Source organism: Silurus meridionalis, chromosome 27, assembly GCF_014805685.1.
Source record: "Silurus meridionalis isolate SWU-2019-XX chromosome 27, ASM1480568v1, whole genome shotgun sequence".
NCBI lineage: Eukaryota > Metazoa > Chordata > Actinopteri > Siluriformes > Siluridae > Silurus > Silurus meridionalis.
In genome coordinates this window covers 5518660-5540328 of record NC_060910.1, presented here as the reverse complement: position 1 = coordinate 5540328, position 21669 = coordinate 5518660, and the positions used below count along the sequence as shown (strand labels likewise).

At 38.8% G+C, this 21669-nt stretch overlaps 2 protein-coding genes across 7 annotated transcripts; one reads left to right on the top strand and one right to left on the bottom strand.

Annotated features, from left to right (window-relative positions):
• Positions 1-8040: 8040 nt before the first annotated feature.
• Positions 8041-15849, bottom strand: LOC124381031 (nucleus accumbens-associated protein 2). Of its 6 annotated transcripts, none has more exons than XM_046842413.1 (8): positions 15605-15849; positions 14423-15267; positions 14152-14328; positions 13926-14031; positions 13588-13685; positions 12520-13045; positions 11535-11569; positions 8041-9005 (listed from the first exon to the last, which is right to left on the bottom strand). In XM_046842413.1, the coding sequence occupies exons 2-8, from the start codon at positions 15225-15227 to the stop codon at positions 8728-8730; spliced, it is 2025 nt and encodes a 674-aa protein (XP_046698369.1). In that variant the 5' UTR covers positions 15228-15267; positions 15605-15849; the 3' UTR covers positions 8041-8727. The 6 variants fall into 6 exon arrangements, with proteins under 6 accessions (XP_046698369.1, XP_046698370.1, XP_046698372.1 ...); XM_046842414.1 differs by lacking the exon at positions 15605-15849 and adding an exon at positions 15347-15595; XM_046842417.1 differs by lacking the exon at positions 15605-15849 and adding an exon at positions 10366-10418 and having other exon boundaries at positions 8830-9005; positions 14423-15594.
• LOC124381032 (xenotropic and polytropic retrovirus receptor 1 homolog) lies at positions 10414-11589 on the top strand. Its single transcript, XM_046842420.1, has 3 exons — positions 10414-10972; positions 11189-11407; positions 11509-11589. The coding sequence occupies exons 1-3, from the start codon at positions 10854-10856 to the stop codon at positions 11564-11566; spliced, it is 396 nt and encodes a 131-aa protein (XP_046698376.1). The 5' UTR covers positions 10414-10853; the 3' UTR covers positions 11567-11589.
• Positions 15850-21669: the final 5820 nt, after the last annotated feature.

Sequence of the window (21669 nt, the reverse complement as noted above, 5' to 3'; positions counted from 1 at the left end):
TTGTTTGCATCAACGTCTGTGTAAGATTTCACATGATACACTTCTATAAAGCCTATTTATAGAAATCACCTCTATAGATCAAATAGTTCTTAAGATAATGGCATCAACTTGTGGAAAAAATGTTTTTTAACTTTTAAGTGCTTTCCCATAATCTAATTCTCAACAACTTTTAATCATCTGTATCATGTCTTAGGTATGATTCTTGCTTTCAGGTAGTGCTCTTTGGTTATAGTTATATGGGTGAAGACTATGCCCTGATTCCAAACAGCTCACAGATGCCCCAATTTTCACTCACTAGCCATCTGCAGTGATGTTAGAAAGCTGATAATTTATGTTTGCCTTCCCATTTCACTTGTTCTATGAGATACTATTTGTGTTTGCTCAGTACAGTAGGGAAGGAATGCACGACAAAGGAATATACGTAGATATAATTTCATGGTGAAAATTATTAATGTAATACCAGCCAATTAAATATATAGGATATATACAAGAGAGATTGCTGAATTTGGAAAGGTTTGTCTGGATATTGCAATTTCTAGGTGTTTGGCCACAAGTGACAGGACCTCCTCTGCTTTTAATATCCCATCCATAAACTATAAGTGAGACGATACTTTAGTTCTACCATTCATTTGAAAATTGACTGATAATACTGCAAAGCATGCTGTAAATTTATCAGCAGTATCAACAGTTAATTGTGTGTCACATTTTTGGAATATTTATTATATATACTGTGTCAAATTATTAGATGCAAACTGGGAAGATTGTTCATTTAATACGGAATAATTATAGAAAATATGATCCGACTACCTTCTGAAGCTACTGCTCAGCATTACTTCACCTATTTTAATTTGTGTCTTCCATATTTCCAATATGAAAAGCTTGCCATACTACCGCATGAAACCCACTTTCGTTTCAGCTTCCGCACATAGTTTTTTCAATATAATCAACACCTGATATTAGAAACAGTCAAACTTCTATTAAACTGCCATTTCATTCCTTTAAACAAGCATTTGTCAAACCTTTTAATTAAAAAACCTGACCCCAGTCACCTGTCCAATTTTCAGCCAATTTAAAACCTTGCACTTTTCTACAAGATCCTAGAATCATTTTTGGCACAATGTTTATGTTCATACTTGCATAAGGGTTTATTCTGAAATCTGAAGTCTAGCCTCAGATGTGGGTCATTTCTGGTGTGTCCATGTGCGTCTTGCTAGAGTTTAATGCAGCATTTGAGAACATTTATAGAGTAGAAAATATTCTTTAATTAATGACCCTTATCACTGATACCAGTGTGTTGATGTAAATGACCTTTCTATGGATATTATAGTTGAAAAAAAGGAGTTCTTTGAGATGTTTTAGGGCTAGTGTCCTTTTTCTGTATATATGCTACATCTAAGTAAAGTATTCATAACTATGGCATAACATGAACTGTTATGCTGATGACACACAGTGATATGCTTCAGCAAAGCCAGATGTTAGACACTGGCTTAATAATGCAGAGGAATTTATAAAGGAAATTAGACACGGGATGCTAAGTAATGCCCTCCTACTTAACAAGACTTTTATTAGAATCAAAGGCATCTAGAAGTAAACTTTCTGATTGAATAGTAACTCTATATGGCCTTTCAGTTGCATCATGTACAGCAGTAGAAGATCTTGGTGTGATTATTGACTCCAGTCTCTCATTTGAAGCTCATGTGATATAATATTACTTTGATAGCTGTATCAAACATATTATATATATATATATATATATATATATATATATATATATATATATATATATATATATATATATATATAATGCAAAAAAAAATACAAATCCTTGACCATACTATTGGTACCTTGAGGTTGGACTACTGTAATGTCATACTGTTTGGATGTTCTAGAAGGTGCATAAACAAGCACTGGTTAGTTCGCAATGCAGCAGCCAGAGTCTTTACTAAAACCAGAAGATGTAACATCATCTCTATCGTATCCACACAAAAATCTACCAGTATTTTATCCCCTGCAAAATTCACATAAGTTATCAAACACTATCATGGAGTTATAAAGCTCTTAATGATTCTAAATAGTCAATTTTGACCTGATCTATTGGTCTTTTATGATCCTTTATGATCACAGTTACTCACACAACATTAAACCTTATTGTAAGGGGATTAAAAAGTACATCTGCCATTCTTTAATAATGAGAAGTTATTAATTGCACATTTCAGATTGTGCTCTTGTTGTAAAAGATCAACTTTAGGGTCATGGATGTAACCGTTCTTTATGTCAGGCTGAAACACTATACACCACTGTTGAGTTTAATGCAAAAGCTACTAAACCCCGTCTAATCTGGTCTAAACATATAATATTATTATGATTAAAACCACTGTCAGTTAAATATGATTATGACAGAAATGGAAACTTATGAATTGGTTTAATATTCGTAATTGTTGTTGTTTTACGAAAAGAAAATATATGTATTGATCCGTAATGATTTTAATGTAATCTTATAGTAAGTCATATTAGATACATTGTTGTATCTAAGTGTTAAAAAAAATACTTTATTACCAATAATAACAAGAATTATTATTATTATTATAATAATTATTATAATTATTATTATAGAATATAAACCTTTCACAAAAACCTGACTTATGGGAATTATAAACAAGGGTACACAGTTTAGTCGACCAATGGTGTTTAAATGCTGAGATGGCCTGGTGAATTATAGATGACAGTAGTGATTCTTTGTGCTCTTGAACTGTAACAGCCATTGGGGCCACCTCCTTTTCCTTTCTCCCTCGCTGTTACTCCCTCTCCCTCGCTCTGTTCTTCAAACCTGCACAGCATAAACCTGACTCAGACTAAATAGGCAATAATATGATAGCTAAAAATAGGCTAATAGCTAAAATGCCAGTAACTCATATAAGTTTTTCAGAATATCTGACTGCACACATGATCCCAGAGTGGAAGAAGCAGTATATTTGCTATACGGTAAGATGTAATGCAATCCAGTGTAATTCTATTTATTTTGGTTGTCAAAATGACAACCTACTGGTTACTTGTAGGTTGTGGTATTATAACTAACCAAAATTATTATTATTATTATTATTGTTTTTTTTTAAGGAACTGAATTCCATTCTTACCAGGGAACACAGACGGCACATCGTATTTGAAAGTAAGTAAAATAGTAAAACTGTGAAAAAGTATTTGTAAATTGTTACAAGGTTGATAATACAGTAAGTTTTATTGGATCGCTGAGTTGCTATGCAATGTCCTCTCAAAAGATAACAAAGCTGTCATAGCACAGTTTATGCTCCTTCAGTAAGACAATGCTATAATCTCATAAATTATTCTCAATGTAACAGAAAACCTCATAGCATTTATTATTGCACAAAACCTATTTTCACAAAGACAAAGACAATACAGGGAAAATGAATGATTAATGAACTTTTGTAATGAAGTGTTTATCAGGGTAGAGAGTAAAAATAAAAGTAGCTTCATATTTATGAGTAATCATTTTAACAGTTCTGTTTCTCTTATATTAACCTCACTGTATTTATGTGCAGAACACGGTCATCATTTTCCCGCATCCGAAGGATTCTTCGGAAAATGTGAAGTAGAGTTGAAGAAAGTGAATCACTTCTATTCAGGTAGTTTACAGAGAAAACTGTAGGATTACAGCTGCTCCCCGAATTACGATGGTTCGACTTTTCGATCATATGATGACAATGAATTTTTTATACGATACGTAGGGATGCTGTCAGGATGTACCGTATTTTTCAGACTATAAGCCGCTACTTTTTTCCCACGTTTTGAACCCCGCGGCTTAAACAACGAAACGGCTTATTGATGAATTTTTCCTGGGTTTTTCCCGGTTTCACAAACCCGGTTTCACAAGCCAAAAAACTGAACCCCATAACATTAGACCAATGAAATTTCCAAATGAACGAAAAAACGCACCTCACCTGTGTTCTGAGCTGCACGGCATCGGGAGAAAAAACTTTTTTCTTAAACGCACGACGATGCCAAAAGATAAACTCCCGAGAGAAATAGTTGTGAAAGGATGGAGGAAGACAGTGAACAATGACTTTCTTGGTCGGCTACTGTTTAGATACAAGCCGTGTAACGCGTTGAGTCTGGGTGAAGGGAGAGCTCGCTAACTCCAGTTACAACAGAAATCATATTAGCACAGACAGGTTTCCAAAACTCTTGCTTTTTTATTTTTCTTGGCAACAGCGTTACGGGTTAGTCAAAGAAACTTAGAAATGAGCATCAGAAAATAATAAGGACATAATCCTCGGTCTCCACACATGCAGTAATACCATAATGCAGTGGCATGCTATTCCCAAAATATCGCTCTGCTCCTAATAGAAGCGCAACATATTTCACACTTTACACCGTGTGTAACGTGTCTTTCGTTAAAGCCTGTGTAAAGTTCATTAGTTTCAGTGTAGACAGCGGCTTATAGACAGGTGCGGCTTATTTATGTTAAAAATAAAAATATTTGTAAAATTCAGTGGGTGCGGCTTATATATGGGTGCGCTTTATAGGCCGGAAATTACAGTACCTTGTGAGATGCCTTACTCTTTTGCTAGCGATCAGAGTTCAGTTGTCTCGGTGTTAGAGTGCGTTTTTATTTTATAAGTCTTTTCAAGTAATGTACAAATTTAAGACTTCAGACTTTCTCAGTTTTCCCAGGTTTTATTCTCGGGTTTTGAAACTGTCACGGAAAGTATATGAAATGCAAAAAATGAGCAAAGTCTAAAAACAATTGACTTTAAACGTAGCAGTTACTTTATTCAATGCCATGGTTTGTCTGAATATCCAGTCCTAATCTGATTGGCTGGATGGTGTGCATTCAAACCAAACCCCTCTCTTCTATTTTCATGTACAGGTAGTCCCAAATTATGATGGTTCGACTTTTTCGATCTTAAGATGCCAAAAGCTATAGGATCGAATTGTTAAAACATTTCAAGTTTCATGCGGTAGGCAAACCGTAGCAATGTATATGCGGTAGGATACATTGGGACGCTGCCAGGATGTGCACATCTCCCCCTTGTGTGATGCCTTAATCTTGCCAGCAGTAAGAGTGCATAATATTTTCTGTGTTATTGGTGTTTCAAAGCCCAATTTTAGCTCTTGTCTCTGTTCTTTTTATAGACCAACACTGAAACAAAGCGTGTAGGGCTCCGTCGTCCTCACGCTCGCTGCCACATACATATATACTGTATAGTTTATTCATTATAGCAGTGTAAATTGCTCTGTTTTTAAATTATGTACTGTCATTTGTTAAATTACAGTATACTACCTCACACTGTCACCACTCTTTAAGACTTCTGGGTAGGCTCGGCCATGTCTCGACTGACAATATATTCAATTTATCGGAACACATTTCCATCAAGTCAGGGACAACCCATATTTTTTGTTTGTTCTGTCAGTGATATTACTGCATTTCCACAGAAAAGATATCTGAGGCAAAATGGAGGCTGTCTACATTTGGGATTGTTGCTGTGGAAGGTTCGGGAGGAGATGTGTGCGGAAGCAGACACGTCCCAGTCTCATCAGAGGCCTACAGATGCGTGCAGAGGAAAAAGTCTGAATTGCGTAAACTTAAAAAAGCTGTCGGGGATTTTTATCTGAGTTTGGCCTTTCTCCAGAGCTACCAGGTAGATGTAGAGTCATTTTCTATGGAAAGTTATCTGGTCAGTGATTGATAACTGATGCCGCTTTATTATAACACTAAGAGCACATTTTCTGATTACAGGAGCTGAACTACCAAGGTTTCTATAAGATTACAAAAAAATATGACGCAAAAATTCCATCGGAGCGCGGTCAACAGTGGAGAACCAAACGACTAGACGCTTCTCTACTATACACTGAGAGAAGTAGCTGTCAGGAAATGATGTTTCGACTGGAGGTGAGAATATCGAGTTGATCTGAATCCTTCTTTGAATCAGACGAATGTCTTCTGTATATTTATTTGCATGATCCATGTGAATTAATTTGAACAGACGTTTCTGCTTCAGCTTGAGGGTGGAAATGAAGAAAGAGCTCTGAGAAGATTAGAACTCCACTGAGGACAGTGGAAGAAGTAAGAGATATGGCATCTTCCAAGCTGATTATACAAGTCATGTTTAAATCCATAAATAAGCTTCAAAAAGTGTTTGTAAATTGGCTTTGCTTTTATTAGTGTTTTGCTTATTATCCGACAAAGTAATTGTAAAACTTATAGGCATTTTACAGTTTGGTAAAAAAATTGATGCACTTACACTACTTTTTCACACAAAGACAGCTGGACACTGGATAACCTTTCGGATCGGTGTCCTTTGTGGCCTCATTATAGCGCTAATAACCTTTATTGCTGTTAAAGGTTAGTGGTAGGACCACATTCCTTCTTTACTTTGGCTCCAGATAATTCTTGCTCTCTCACTCATATCTTTTATAATAAATATATATTTATTTCTGCTAATCTTCACTGCTATGGACAAGCATCGAATGAATTACACCAAGAGCATCTGAAGCCACTGCTCCAACTCTACAGAGGGAGTTTTCTTCTAATCGAGTTCCTGTCTCTGATGGGTTTAACCATGCATTGCTGGAGAAGATCCGGAATCAATCACATACTCATTTTTGAGCTGGATCTCAGACGTCACTTATCACCTCATCGTGTTTTAGAGGTCATGTGCCGTATCTTCATGATCGCCAAAAGCATATTCACTGATTAGTCCAAAACAATGTAATCTTATGTTTAGTTCTTATGCATTCACTGCAGGTGGCAGGATACTTGGCCTTATGTTGTTGTGTCAGCGTGTTGGCGTGGCTACATCCTTCATTCATGTTAATTCCACAACAGCTCCACCCCCTTTTATTCAACAGCTTTCTGCTGCTCTTACTGTTTAACCCCACATCTACTTGTCACTCCTGGTCTCGCCGCTGGTTTCTAGTCGAGATGGTAATTATACGATATTCCACATTTTAATCCTGATACTATAATATGCATTTAACTTTCATATGCTGTTGATTATGTAATTGACTGTTTTCAGTCTGGTTCATCCTGATTCTGCCAGGACCTTCTGCAGTTAACCTCCATTACATTTATAGTATCAGTATCATGCATTACTTACAATTTTACTGAAATTATACTGTTTTAATGTTTTAAGTCAACTGTGCTGTTGAGGGTTTAGGGCCTTACTCAAACTTGGTGGTGCTGAAAACTCACGACTGTCTGATTAGTGATGGACAAAGTACACAAACCATGTACAGGTAGACCCCAACTTACGACGTAGATAGGAACCAAAAGACCGGTCGTAAGTCGAGAAGAGTGACTATTATATAATTGAAATGTTATTTTTTTCGTCGGAGGTGTCGTATCTCCGAAATGTCGTAAGTCGAGTGATCGTAGGTCGGGGTCTGACTGTGGTTAAGTTAAAGTACAGATGCACTCGGTGAAATGTGACTCCAGTAAAAGTAAAAGTGCTCACTTTAAACTTTCACTTAAGGAAAAGTACAAAAGTATTTGCCTTCAAATGTACTGAATAAATTATTTATTATAGGTATAAAGTTCTATTATCATTTTTGTCAAAAGACTCTTCCTTAATCACCTCAGTTTATGTGAAAAGACTCTGTGACTCTCAGCACACTGATCTATTAATAGAATGATATTAATGAGTCAAACACTGATTGATATCTATTCAAATGATCATTAACCCAAAACCTTCTATTCAACTACTTAAAAAACACACAAATAAGACCACGGATGTTGTGGCGAGTTCAAGTCAGGAGTTTCTTCCATTATTTATTACCATCAAAATGTTCTGCTTGCCGTTGAACTAACGCTGAACTGTATGTCGGTGATAAGTAGATACACCAATCAAAACAAGTTCAAAACAGAGCGCATGCTCGACCCTGATTGTTGGAGTGTTGCGTGTTTGACCAGTTAAGTTTATAATCCACTCATAAATAAAAAAGAATGACTGATTTCGCAAAATGTAGTAAAAAGGGTAAAAAGTAAAATATTTCACTTTGAAATGTAGTGGAGTTAAAATAAAAGTCTCCCCGAATGGAAATACTTGAGTAAAGTGCAGATACGTGAAAAAACTACTACTTAAGTACGGTAACAAATTACATTTACTTCGATACGGACCACCGCTGCGTTCTGACTGATTGCATGTGTTAGTATCAGAATCGTACTGCAGTGGGAACAGCAGCAAACACTGCCTGCATTGCTGTAGAGTAGCTTTTGTAATTTTTTTACTTTATAAGCAATAAACAGATGATTGCAAAAATTGTTCTCTCTCTCTCTATAGTGTAGTTCTTCCTTGTGTAAAAAAAAATCCACCTGTGAATGAGTGTGTGTGTGAGATACCATGATGTATTGCATCTTTCTGTAGCAGCATTGCTCCTCTTGTGTATCCACAGTGGAAGGTCTTGACAGCTCCTCTCTGGCCTGTTGGGTTTGCAGATTGCTGGCTAGCTGACCAGCTCAACAGTCTGAGTCCTCTTATCTTGAGCGTGTGGGACCTGCTGTGCTTCTACACCTTTCAGATAAACTGGGCAGATCTGCAAGATAGTAGCTCTCTGGTTAAAGGTCCAGTAAAATACAGATCAGTGCAATCCATCATTGTGCATTGTTTTCTAGAAACATGGTTAAAATAAAACATCAAAGACTTTCGCTAGAGATGGAGAATTCTTATCATGTTTCAAGCAGGATATGATTACTAACATTAAAAGAAGCTATTAATAAATGGAGTTGTTTTTGTCACCGTGTGTAATTTTAGACGTGAGAACAACAGTCTCACACAATGTGTTATCTCTGTTTATGTTACTGTATGTATTCCAGAAAATGTAGACTGGAAAAAGCAGAGCAAAGTAGTCGTATGTCTGATTCAGTGCTTCCCTCCATGGCTGAGGTTCGCTCAGTGTCTCCGGCTCTTCTGGGACAGTGGAAACACGGCGCATCTCCTTAATGCTGGCAAATACTCCACTGTCTTTCTTATGGTCGTGTTTGCGGGTCTCTACAACGCAGCAAGAGGTAGTGAAATTTCAGTGAAATTAAAAATTCATATATTTGATGTCAAATATCATGTCAATGGGTTCTTCATGGTATTAACAGTTTATATAGATATCAAGAGACATATAAAGTGTTATAATAGCATCAGTGTAAATAAAATACATAATTTACCTCTAAATAATGGTTAAACGTGAATACCTTGTGTTTTATTTATAGAATTTGAGTGTAGTTGCTGGGGCAGGAAATATGTATACACATATAATAACCTGTTTTTGTAATAACCTTTAACAAATTCTCAAATCGAGGGTACAGGTATCATTAAAAGATGGGACTACTATTTAAAAGGAAGGAATATGTTGCCCTCTTTTATGTAATGAAGCTCCAATCAGTTTACACCTGATTATGAATGAATATTACAATAGGGAATATGAGGGAACCAAATGTTCATATTCTGGTAACTACATTTTTACCTGCAATTGCATGATTATTTTTATTTTGAATAACACGTAATTTAACGTGCTTGTTAAGGCTGAATGGTACATTATATGGCCATGGGTTCATGACGCCTGATAATCACAAGCATTGGTAAATCTTCCCCAAACTAATGCAATAATTGTAAGCTTTTTTGTCAATGTAACTAAGATTCCCAAAGTTGTACCAGCATGACAATGCCCCTATGCACAATGTGAGCTCGATGAATGTGCGGTTTAAAGAGTTGGGGTGGAGGAACTCAAGTGGCCTTTATAGAGCCTTTAAAAAGAAACCCAAGGAGAACTGTTGAATTTAAACAAAGATTGCAAACCAGACCTCTTCAACAAGTACTCTTGGGGCTGTAACACACTTAAATCTAGTTAAAAGCCTTCCAATATATATACATATAGGCATATATTAGGCATACATTACATATATTTTTTATATATATATATATTTTTTTTTAAATCATCAGCTTTATGGCAGCATGACTGTTATTTGATTTAATTTCAATGTCAATTTGACAGTTTTTCTACAGATGTTAGAATAAGCATTTAGAAAATGTGTCTTTATTTTGATTTATGTTAAATTAAAGCAAAAGCTATTGATAATGCCGATATTAATGCATCCATCCATCCATCCATCCATCCATCCATCCATCCATCCATCCATCCATCCATTTATTCAGAAGCACTAGGCGTGATGTGTCTATTATATTATATTATATTATATTATATTATATTATATTATATTATATTATATTATATTATATTATATTATATTGTATTAAATCAGATCATATATTATACAGTATGAAACTCAAAATAAAGTTAGACTAAAGTGTGTATATTGGATAGATTCACATTGCTCTGTGTGTTGTAGAGAAGGCTGACCTGGCTGTAGAGGAGGGCATGAATGTGTATTTGTCCATGTGGGCCACGTTCACCTGCATAAGTGTAATAGTGACCGTGAGCTGGGATCTAAGGATGGACTGGGGCCTGCTACAAGGAAATGGACTGTTAAAAGAGGAGCTTCTTATCTCCAGAGAGGTCAAATATATAAAAAGTCCTTGTAATCTGTCCTTATAATCAACAATCCTGCATTACACTGTATTGTTAAATGTTCATAGAGAATTTGAAGATTTACTCTGCAGATGCAGTGTAACATGATGCACCTAATACTTTGAGCTGTTATTATATATAGAAGTCTAGCTGAGCTAAAATTAGAATTTTTATGGATGTTCCATATTTAATCTTATTAAAATCTAATCATGTTTGAACACTTAGTCATGCCTCTGTGTGCGTTGGTGTTTTATTATATTTTAACTTCAACATATTCTGTTTATTTTTATGTGGCGTTTTAGGTTTATTACTATGCAGCCATGTTAGCAGATGTGCTACTGCGGATCTCCTGGGCTATTAATATCCTCTTGGCTCAGATGAAGGATTCAGCTGCTGCTGTTACTGCTAGTGCCATACTGGCTCCACTGGAGGTCCTCAGGTTAGATTTACTTTACAGTAAGGCACTAAAAAATTATTGATTCTAGAAGTTGCTCAGGCGAATCCCTTTTAAGAAGTAACTTGACTCTTGTGTTTTGAGAATAAACGTAAAAAAAATCCATTTACATTAAATATTATTTTCAAAGAAAACCAACGTATTTAACTTCGTTTCTTTTCTTTGTTTATCTTTAATCATATACTCTTTTTTATTCCGCAGGCGTTCGATCTGGAATTTCTTCCGGCTGGAAAATGAGCACTTGAAAAACTGTGGGCAGTGTCGAGCCGTTCGTGACTTTGATTTGCCTGCTAGTCCAATAACCCTGCCACAGCAGATCCTCACTGAGAAGCTGAAGGACTCGAATGAGAAGATCGTCGGCCATCAGGAAACCGGTACCTCACAGCGTAAACCTTCTAATTTACTGTTGAGATATCTAAGGTGAGCATCTGCACCGATATTCATTTGCTTTACATATTTACTATTTACACAAGTACACATTATTTATTTTTTTGAAGCAAACTATTTTACCGTCTTTGCAGATCAAGAGTGAAGGAAACACACTTACCAGTTGGGAGCCCAGAGATGGAGTCAACGTAATGTCTACAAGGACGACAAAGGAGGCTTTAAAATGAGTGCACACATAAATGTTAATTAGGTGCTTTGTCCGCAAGGTAAATTATCATGATTACCCCATTTGTAAAATATAAAGAAGCATTACCAATATTTCCCTCAAAATAATACTTTCCTTTATTTCACTTCAAAATCCACCAGTAATTCAATTTTCCAGACCAGCTGATATGCAAAAATCAGGCAAGCATGTACAATACAGCAGCTTGAGCCCAAGCGAATAAAGAGAAAAAAAAGAGCATGGGAGGAGAAAGTGAGAGTCCAGCATTTCTCTCTCCAGAGAACTGATGTTCTCTGTTCTGCTTCCTACTCTGTGTTCAAGTCAGCAGTCCCAAAGTCAGCTGTTTTTTTAATAAAGTATCTTTATGCTCCCCTCCTTTTACAGTCCAAACTCAGCCGTATAGCTCTGATATCTGAAGCAATGTATGTTGTGTTAATGAACAGGTTCAGCTTTGATTTTTTTGTTTTTTTTTTCTTGCCATGCAGCGGTCCACAAACATGAACCAGTAGTCCATTTGTATTGTAAGGGTCATTCAGAGGAAGAGTATTCAGTAAAATGCTGAGCATCACATGCATAACAATCCACTCAGTCGGATGTTCGCATGTATTTAGGTATATATATATATATATATATGTGTGCGTGTGTGTGTGTATATGCATATGTCTGTGTGTGTGTGTGTGTGTGTGCATGTAAGATAGAGTGAGTATTACTTATGATAAATTACCGATTTAGCACGAACAGCTTCTTTTGCAAAATGCTGTATTTGTCATCGAAGTCCTTTGATATATTCATTGCATGTCAGTGTCCATCGTGCAGATTTTTGACATGTTATTTAAGTGGCACAAAGCCATGTAATTAGTGATAGCACTCCTTGTTCGAAGAATAGATGAGGTTAGAATGGTGTGGTAAAAGGAGAACTCACTGCTCTTCTACCAATGCTTGCTCTTCACTGTGGTCCTCTGGCTGGCTTTTGGGGCTACTATCACCATCAACTCTCTTACTGGCCGGGTTCAGTGCGAGGACTGTCCCTTCTCTCTCTGAGTTCTCCAGATGCCTCGAAGCCACGTCATCTGAGTTGTCCCCGGAGCGTGATCGCAGCGATTCAGCCTTGCTTGCCTCTGTGCTGGCTCTCTCCTCCATGACTGCTCCGGAGAAGTGATTTCTCAGTGTCTCTCTGCAGTCACCATAGAGATGCTGCTCCAGTGTCAGGTTCGCCTGGGCCAAGTGTTTGAAGTCAGAATCAAACAGAAAGGAAGGACTGGGCTGGGTGACACCGTCTACCTGGCCTAACACCACAGAGCCCCTGTACACCTCAATGGCCTCAGGCAGCATCGACTTGATCTTGGGCAGCCAGCGCTTACGAACCCGGCGTGCGTTGGTACACATGTCTGCAGCGATCACATTCATCTCGCTCTCCTTGAAGTTTGGGGCGAAGTTCTGACAGTAAACTTCAAAAGGAAGAAAAAAAAAACACAGGAAAACGCTGATGAATATTAACCAACCGAATTAGAACAGAAGTTTGTTATTTTTAGAGTCCTATGCTGCCTGAAATAAATTGCAAACCTAATGTACACAAGCACATTTACAAGTAAAATACAGAACATATGCCTGAGTTGCCTATTAAAGCAGGCCTACGTATTTCAGCTTGGGTTTCAGGAGGGGGGCAAGAACAGAAAAAATTGTAAACAGAAGCCTGAAATGAATTAACACACACATGTCCACTTCATAACAAGACCGCAGATCAGCACAGCACATTAATCTGGTTTTCCCTAAGGCTTTTTAATTAAAGGTTCATAAATACATTTCAAGCATTCCAAAATGTACATTAAACTGTGTTGAATACATCATATACATTAATAGTCGACTTAACCTGCACTGTGTGAACAATATGGGCCACTATACTTTTTTGGAAAAGATCAGTAATCAGGCAAAACTGATGATTATAAACAAAACATTGTCACATGCACAGGAGGAAGTGAAGCGGACTCACGTTTGACCGTGTTGAGTATACGGCTGTCCAGAGGTTTTCGATTGGGATCACAGTTGGAGGAGCGGATGCCTGTCCCACAGCTGTCTGCCAGTGTATTCCTGCAGTTGTCATACCAAAGACAACCACAGAGGGGCACACAATGAACATTGCACTTCAACAGCCATGTTTATCACATACATCACTGATCTTTTGCAAATCTATATTGCAGATTCTGCTGATCTTCTGCTACGGTTTATCGTAGGTGTTTCGAAAGCATTCCTTTGACAAAAGGATAATCAGCAGAAAAAAAAAACTATATACACATATGCAAATATAGGAAACAGTGACATGCTACAGACCTGTCAAAAAAAGCAGCAAGCAGGCGCCGGAGAAGGACTTTGTGCTTGACCCCAGCACACAAGTGGCAATTCATCAGCTGCCCACGTGTCATGAACACACCAGATCCTTTCACAAGCCCAACAACAAAGAAACAATGAGGTTTGAACTCTCTAAGCATGCTATTCTACTCAGTCAGCTGATCAGCTTTCTCTGAAATGAGACAGAATGGCCAAGCCGAGGCCTTACCTGCTATCAGCTCCAGCCTCTCACCCGGATCTCCCTCTGTGTAAAGTGCAGGGTGGCAACGGTAGCCAATCTGGCTGATAAGACCGGCAGGAAGAGCTTCTCTGTCCCCTCCGAGTAACGTACAGAAGCGGCTCTCCAGGGATGGAGGCAGGGAGGACACCTCCATCTTCTCATGCACTAGGAGGAAACGAGAGACAAACACAGTGTATCAGGGAGGCCTTCGATCCTAAAAGTGCAGCCAAGTGTATGTTAAGAATTCATCCATTCTGACATTTACTGCCATAGAGACTAGCCGAGACGCCGTAGATCTTCCCGCTGGTGAGGTTGTCATATGAGTCATCTTCAAAGTCCTCTTCCTCGTTCTGATGGGAAGTGGGGCTGTCTGTTGTGGGAAGGCTGGAAGCTCCGGGGCTTGAGTGATCTCTTGATGAGTGCTCATACGGGTGAACTACACTAAGGGTCCCGTTTCCGGCTCCAGTGGTGTAGAAAAGTGCACTCCCCCTCAAAGATCTGCTCCGAAGTCCCTTGGCATCATCGTCAGTTTGCTTAAGCTCGCCGCTCTGAGTACACACAGGGGTCTCCAGCTTCTCCTCTTTAATTTTACAGACAGCCGTAGGCCGGTCGCCTAGCAACAGTGAGGCGTTGTTGTTGTTTGGGCTGGGAGGATCGTCTGTGGCAGATGTCTGCGAGTCACAGAATGGAGCATTGGCCTTGAACATCAAGTCCATCCCACGCTCCACAATGTTCTGGATCTGCAGGTAACCGGCTGTGTACATGACCATGAGCTGGTCACTGGCTGTCACTGTCATTCTGCCCGTGTAACAGAAAGACAGAATCTGCTGGAAACAGGACGGGGCCACCGAAGAGGGCAGTTCGAATAGAGTCTGGCTGCTGTCACTGAAGAGGTCACGAAAGTAAAGGCTGCTGGCAGCCAGCACGGCACGGTGGGCCTTGAAGGCCTGCCCATTCACCATAATGGCCACGTCACAGTGCTGGCCCAGCAGTCGTTGCTCATTCAGGCTGTCCAGCACCGCACTGCCAAAGTTGGGGATCTCCATGTGCAGGAGCTGAGACATTGCGCCAGCTTCAGATCTTCACAGAATTCCCAGTGGGCATCTGCAAGAGGACAGTCCACACTGAATATCAATGCACAGGATGAGCTGGAAAAGTTCCAGGACAGAAAACAGGATTTGACCTTATTCCTAAAAGTAAGAACTTGCTGTGATCCTGGCTCTCTCTCGTATCCCAGAGGACAACCAAAAGGAAATAGAAACCTGGAGGAAAAATACTGCACAGCAACTCCCCTACTAAACGCCACGCTCTCTCCTCAAGCTCTAGCACAGTCTATATGTTTAGTAACTCTGAATTAGCTTGTGAGAAGTATTCAGAAGAAGCTGCAAACTGACCCACCAGCCCTTCCCTCCCTCCCTGTCCCACCATCCCACTACCTGACCTCTAGAGCAGAATCCTCCGAGAAGGGATAGAAAAGGCAGACTGGCTCCTCACATTAGCTCAGCAGAATGAAGGAGAGCAGGAAAGAAAGAGAGAGAGAGAGAGAGAGAGAGAGAGAGAGAGAGAGAGAGCGAGAAAGAGGGAGAGGGAGAGAGAGAGAGAGAGAGAGAGAGATGTGTCTTAATCCATCCTTCGCCTCTCTACACAGGACTTCCTAGCAAGAGGGAAAGCGAGCGTCTGTGTGCAATCGATGCACCATCTACTGTATGTCACAGAGCGGGAGAGAGAGGCTATAGGCACAGACACAGAGACGGGGGAGAGAGGGGGAGGGAGGGAGACTGAGAGAAAGTCATTTAAGGACACATGGAGAGTGAGGGAGAGCGAGAGCAAAAGAGAACAGGGAGAGAGAGAATGAGGCTGATGCAGATAATTGCCCTGCAGAGTATAACTCGTGCATGTGCTATCGAGACAAAAAGCTGGGCAAAGCCAGAGCAATGGCTTACTTTTATTAGAGCAATCAAGAGATGGGGAAGAGCGGAGAAATGGGAGAAATCGTCTCATGTCATCCTCGGAGACTGAAACAGGCGCAGTCACATAATCCATCAGGAGCCCCCCTCCCCATCCCACCTCCGATTATTTACATTAAAGGCAGACAAATGGAGCGTGCCAGGCGAGCAGCGCTGCAATGCAGTCCCTGTCACAGGCTGGCATGCTCAGTACAGAGTCTGCATACCCAATCAGATGTGCCAACACGGCATCAGACAGATACTCCTCCGATAAGAGCCAGATGAGGGGAAAAAAACGCAAAGCAGGTGCAGACTCAGCCTCCAAACTGCTTCTGCCGTCATGTCTCTACCTAAAAATGACAAAGAGCAGGCTTTCTGACAAATTGTTCAGACTGTGAAATTGTCATTATTTGTGAGACGGAAAGCTGAACCACTGCAGTGTGAGGCAGACTATATGGAGCAGCACTAGGGTGGTAAAGCAGCATCACTCAGCACAGTAGATGTTGGTAGAAGGGTGGGGGATGTGTGTGTAGGGGGAGGAGGGGGTGGCAACTGAAGCCCTGCCTTTGACTCATTGCCTTTTAAGGCTAAGACGCCAGTGGAGCATGAGTCAGCACTATTTAAGAGAAACATAAAAACGTCAGGAACATGCCGGCTGCATGTCTAATATTAGAGAGAAAGCTTTATATCAGTGATGTCTGTTAGACATATGCCCTTGTAAGTGCAGCAAGAGCTGGGCTCACCTGACTGTCTGGTCTTCTGAAAAACTGTGAAACTGTGTCACAACTCCCTCCCACCCTCACCCCCACGAATCTTACCGCGGTTTGACATTCAGCTGGACAGTTTCCTTCCTATAGCTTACGATCATCCCATTTCTAAATTTCACTTCCCTGAATCTTTCACTAGTAGGAAACAGCTCAAAACAGTCATCAAACTTTTTCTTTTATTATTACAAATCAATAGTTCTCACTTCTCAGCAGATTTCTTAAAGCATGACTGATTCAGGTTAACCCAGAGTGCTGAACACAACCATCGGCATTTTCTTGAGTCCCCATATCAAGGGCTATTAGACTGACAGACAAGATGCTAGCAAAAGAGAGACTGCATGATCACATGTATGATGTCCCTAGTAAAAGAGACTGCAGTCTGAGCTGTAGAAGAGAAAAGTGATGCCTCCATGCTGCCCCCTGGAGGAAACGGAAAACCATGTAGTTTGCTCCTTTTTTTTTTTTGTTTTGTTTTGTTTTGCTAACTTAGCAATTCTGTCATTTGATTTTGGGAAGACATCGTTTTTTAAAAAATGGCTGACTTACTTTTAATAAAGACTTGACTCACAGTATTGGGCTTGTTTTGCTCCTCCAGCTTGCTTAAAGCAAATTCTGGTTATGTGAGTTTACTCCAATCATAATTACGCTTCACTATAGTTTACTATAAACCCATCAGACCTATATATATATATATATATATATATATATATATATATATATATATATATATATATATATAAATGTCACTTCTAAACTAAATATTATGTCAGATTGTAATTCTGATGGCAACATAGCTAAGCCGAATACTTACCACACTCAAGCTGTGCATTTCACACACACCTAGGCCTTTAGTGGTGTCCAATCTGAATTAATCCACCTCTCAATACCATCATTATGACACCATGGTTATAAAAACCATCAATATTATAGAGAAATGCAGTAAAACAGAGCGCTGCATTACAGACAGGAGTCTCATACAGCGCGAATGAATGCTGGGATTGGAATTGAAGGCAAATTGTGCGTTTTTGTGCAAATTCGACAGGAAAGAAAACACAAAAGAATAAATGGGTCATGAAAAAGTTTAACATCTGTTTTGAACTGTTTTGTTGAGTTTAAAAAATAAAGTGGGACATTGTGAAGAAAAGACTATTATGTCAATGTCCTTGTAAGTATTTCTGCGACCAAATCAATTTGTATTCCACTGTCAGCCATTGTGAAATGAAGCAACAGCTAAAAAGCAATGCTACGAAATGAAGATGATGGACAATTGGGAACAGTAAATACATATTCATGGACAAAAATATATTAAAAAGTAAGTCAGTGATTCTGATGTGACATGAAATGACCCTGATGGCCCACTGCTGATGTTGCCAACCATAACTTACAGACTGAGAGGAGCATAACGGATATTACTCATCTTGCATTAACCACAGTGGTGCCATTGTATCATGTACACCGGTTACTGTAGCTCATATACACAGAGTAGTTAAGAGACCATGTCAAAATTGCCATCTGACACAGGTTTGTTTCTGTTTTTCTAGGAGGTGCTGGTGGTCTTTGACTGATTGGAGTGGTTTTAATGAAGAAACCAGGTTTAGCTGTTTTAAAACAGGATCAGCTGTATTTGTTATAAAATATCTCAGGTAGGTACAAATTAAAATAATGGCCCTGTTGAATCCCAAACTATAGTTTAAACAAACTACTACTCAATTCCTAAAGCAGAGACTTTGCACAGTTGCATGAATCAGCAGGGATGTTAAAGTCATGCAGCAGTGTTAACAAAAAGAAATCCTGCGGATGCATTCAACTAATGGTTATATCATACACCAGAAAGGGGGAATGAGATCTCTTTTTTTTGGCTACAGCATGGCTGTTAGTGCCATCTCCTGGGATTTTCATGCACAACAGTCTAAAAGTTTACACTTTTTACACAATCATAAATGATCAATCTGGTTGCATTGGACAGAAAGGTTAAAGCTACCCAAATAACCTCCCTTTGATGATCAGAAAAGCATCTCAATGTGCACAATAATCTTAAGACAGATTGGCTACATCAGCAAAATCCACTTTGAGGTTCACTCACTTTTTTTCTCTAAATCTTCAGCTGTCTAACAGAGATGAGGGTATGTCATGTATGTCGGTGCAATTTTGTGCATATTTGATGCATAAGAATATATAAAAATTGACAAATCCATTTCTTATTATCTGCAGGTGCAACTCTCCACAGATCGCTCATCAACAGAAGGCAAAGCTCCTTACTTATTAATACTCCAGCTGACCAGTTTAACTCCATATGTTGATTAAACGAGGTTAAAGGATGCAACACTTTTGATATAAAATCATTTGATTTTTACAGTGAAATTAAGTAGACATGGACAAACATTTTAAGTAGTTTCATTTGGAGCTTTCCAAAAGTATTCTGCTTCTCAAGAAATCTCCCCCACATACTCCCTTTCCAATACTGTTTCTCAATAAATCTCCCCATAAACCCCTTTCATTATGGGTTCCCAGTAAAATCTTTCCATTCATCCCCTTCCATGTTTCCCTTCCAATAAAGTTTTTTATGCAAAACCACCCATAATCTCCTTTCAATACCATTTCCTATAAACCCATTCCATTACTGTTTCTCAGTAAAAGAAACCTATTCCATCACTGTCTCAGTAAGATCTCCTCACACCCCCTTTCCAATACTTTTTCTAAATAAATCTTCTCTAATACTGTTTCTCAGTAAAATCTTCCATTTTTAATAGTTTTTCAGTAAAATCTTCCATTTTAATACTATTTCTCAATAGATCTCCTCCATACCTCCCCTCCAAATACTGTTTCTTAATAAATCTCAGCCATGCTCCACTTCTAACACTGTTTCTTAATAAATCTCTCCATACCTCCTCCAAAGACTGTTTCTCAATAAATCTCCCCAATACTCTACTCCTAATACTGTTTCTCAATAAATCTCCTCCATACCTCCTCCAAATACTGTTTCTCAATAAATCTCCACCATGCTCCACTTCTAATACTATTTCTCAAAAATCTCCTCCATACCTTCTTTCCAATGCTGTTTCTCAATAAATCTCCTCCATACCTCCTCCAAAGACTGTTTCTCAATAAATCTCCTCCATACCACCCCTCCAAATACTGTTTCTCAATAAATCTCAGCCATGCTCCACTTCTAATACTGCTTCTCAATAAATCTCCTCCATACCTCCTTTCCAATACTGTTTCTCAATAAATCTCCCCAATACTCTACTTCCAATACTGTTTCTTAATAAATCTCCTCCATACCTCCCCTCCAAAGACTGTTTCTCAATAAATCTCCTCCACACCTCCCCTCCAAAGACTGTTTCTTAATAAATCTCCTTCATACCTCCCCTTCAAATACTGTTTCTCAATAAATCTCCCCCATACTCCACATCTAATACTGTTTCCCAATAAATCTCCTCCATACCTCCCCTACTGTTTCTCAATAAATCTTTCACACACTTTACTCCTAAATTACTGCTTCTCTGTAGAACATCCCTCATAATCCCCATCAAAAATCTACCCCATGTTCCCCTTCTTGTTTTTTTTAGCAATATCCACCACAACCTCACCTTCCAATAGTATTTCTCAATAAGTCTCTTTTTCTGCAACCACCTTTGATTGGCTGATCCCCCTATGATTGACAGTAGAGAAAGAGAGAGTCCAGTGCTGCTCTCAGGTGTGATCCTAAATAATATAACTGTATGCTGTAGAGTAGAATAGTGCTGATTATACAGAAAGGAACTTGATAACTGAACTTGATTAGTGTGTAGGATATCCAAGGGAAAAACATCCACAGCCATCTTAATGGTTATATTTAGAGAAGAAACTGCACAAAGGTTAAACAGAACTGGAGCATTCTATAAGAAATCTCACTGAAGCTCACGTTGGATGCCAAGAACAATTTTATTTTTTGAACAATTTACAATTTATCATAAAAAAAACAAACAAACAAAAACAAAAACAAAAAAAACGCGTCGGATTCCTCTTTGAGGACGAGACGAACTACATGGCGGTTTGTACACGACAAAACTTCAAAAATACTCTTCACATTAAAAAAATACTCCCTCCTTAAAACTCCTGGAAATAAAACAGTGTCATTCTGTAGCAGCTGGAAAAGGTCACTTTCTGTGTAGCTATGAACATGGGAGAGGTTTGTTGACTCGCTCTCAACGCAGAAGCAGTCGTGTAGTAAGGCTGATTCGTCGGAAAAGCACTAAAATGACATACCTGCTTCAGAGAACAGTTCACATTTAAACGCTGGTAAATAAACGAGAAAAAGCTCAAATGCTCAACACGGAATAAAAGCGTGAAACGAGATGTTCTAGTATTTATACACGATTCCTACACAAAAATGATCCCGACCAAAAATACCGTTTGTAGTGCACACGATTTTAAAGATCTTCAGGTTACCTCAGGGGGCTTGTGAACACAACGTGAAAAACCTATGGACTCATAATAAAGCTGTAATAACTCTTTGTACTGAATTCACAATATTCCTGACAAAAACCCCCAAAAATAATCAAAAGAAACATCGAGCTCAAATAATCCTGATTCACCAGTCAAACTAAACAACTCCTATCACTCTAATAGATGCATTAAGACGGTCAAGTTCCGTTTCAATAATTTAAGTGTGCTTTCTGTGAGATACCACTTCATCATTCCACAGTAGCTGACAAACCGATATAGTAAAATAGTCAACACACTGGACGCTAGAAAGACGTGGGCACATAAAGTCAAAAGCGGCTGAACGTTACCTGCATCACGGTTTTAAA

Bases quoted from the DNA above. Each gene is read 5' to 3' on its own strand.
- LOC124381032 (XM_046842420.1), top strand. From the start codon at position 10,854: ATGTTAGCAGATGTGCTACTGCGGATCTCCTGGGCTATTAATATCCTC. The intron at 10,973-11,188 runs GTTAGATTTACT...TTTATTCCGCAG, and splicing joins GCTCCACTGGAGGTCCTCAG to GCGTTCGATCTGGAATTTCT. The intron at 11,408-11,508 runs GTGAGCATCTGC...CCGTCTTTGCAG, and splicing joins TTACTGTTGAGATATCTAAG to ATCAAGAGTGAAGGAAACAC.
- LOC124381031 (XM_046842413.1), bottom strand. From the start codon at position 15,227: ATGTCTCAGCTCCTGCACATGGAGATCCCCAACTTTGGCAGTGCGGTG. The intron at 14,329-14,422 runs GTCAGAATGGAT...GTTTCCTCCTAG, and splicing joins TAGTCTCTATGGCAGTAAAT to TGCATGAGAAGATGGAGGTG. The intron at 11,570-12,519 runs GTGAGTTCTCCT...TCGTCCTTGTAG, and splicing joins CAAGCATTGGTAGAAGAGCA to ACATTACGTTGACTCCATCT.